The sequence below is a fragment of the Sinocyclocheilus grahami genome, unplaced genomic scaffold, assembly GCF_001515645.1.
Source record: "Sinocyclocheilus grahami isolate Dianchi unplaced genomic scaffold, SAMN03320097.WGS_v1.1 scaffold481.1, whole genome shotgun sequence".
NCBI lineage: Eukaryota > Metazoa > Chordata > Actinopteri > Cypriniformes > Cyprinidae > Sinocyclocheilus > Sinocyclocheilus grahami.
Genome location: NW_015505660.1, coordinates 827535 through 828687, shown reverse-complemented (window position 1 = coordinate 828687; position 1153 = coordinate 827535). Strand labels below are relative to the sequence as shown.

Here is a 1153-nt window from a genome sequence, read left to right as displayed (position 1 = left end):
ATCTCAACGCAACAAAAGCAGGTTGAACACTGCATGTCAGATATGAAAGATAAGAAGTGTCCTTTTGTAAGGACACCAACACATCTATTGGAAGAGTATTTTTTACATTCTTTTCAGGCTTGACAGCTCTTTGCTTGCGGTTACAAAACATTTCGCGCCACCTCGCATGGCCTCTGCCTGTGGCCTGACACTGATGAAATGGGTTATTGGGCATTTGCCATGCCGCACCATTTGTACACATGGCCCGGGGCAGGATATGATCAGAGGCCCTCCGTCAGATGCCCTCCAATAGACCTGGACTGTTTTATTACTCCCGAGATGCCGGCTGTCGGGAAGAGATAATCTTAGCAGGAGAGGGCCGCTTTCCAAACCCTGGAAACAGCTTGACTTTGAATGCCTGGCTGCTCTGTCAAATGAAGTCTTGGACAAACACGGCTGCTCGTCATATTGATGCGTCCAGGACCGATGTGATTTAACGTGCAAGATGGAGAGGCTGAACAGCCATGTGAAAAGTAGGGAGGGCACAATTGTAACAGAACTTAACAGCTTGGCTCATGAATATTCATTGGGCAGTCTTAATTAATATTCAACAGCAGTCTTGGTTCTCCTACCTGATTTGCTGAAAGGCATACAATGGTAAATAGACACTAGATGTAGTAGGATTGTAAAATAGTTTACATTTATTAAAATAGTTTGAAATAGTTTGTATATGTGACTAACTACAATTTTGCCCTTAGTAAAGTAAAAAAAAAAAGACCTAAAAAAAATGTACCTCCATATAATGGTTGCTACAGCTCCTAGGAAATGTTATTATAGTTTAGAAGGTTTTACTAGTTTTATTGTATTTTGCATTTTTAGTTTCAGTTTAGTTTTTACTTAATTTCGATGATGCATAATCCAGTCCATCAAGTTGGGAATGCAACACAAATTCAACCAATTAAATTTATATTTATGCTTTTAGCAGACGCTTTTATCCAAAGCGACTTACAAAAGAGGAATAAAGCAAGTACTCAAACAGTAATATTTATAATACAAAATGGCAGATTTATTAGACAACTAGATTATGATTGCAGCATTATCTTGCATTTTTGTGTTAAACATTTTTTCACTGGGGGGGGGGGGGGGGGGGGCGGGTGTAAGAGTGTGTAGTGAC

At 39.8% G+C, this 1153-nt stretch overlaps 1 protein-coding gene across 1 annotated transcript in view; it reads right to left on the bottom strand.

The window, feature by feature from the left end:
• Positions 1-292: 292 nt before the first annotated feature.
• LOC107553811 (proprotein convertase subtilisin/kexin type 6-like) overlaps positions 293-1153 on the bottom strand; it is a 37307-nt gene continuing 36446 nt past the window's right edge. The window contains exon 3 of the mRNA XM_016236118.1: positions 293-325. Coding sequence (XP_016091604.1) covers positions 308-325 — 18 coding nt within the window. The 3' untranslated portion in view covers positions 293-307. The remainder of the gene's footprint in view (positions 326-1153) is intronic.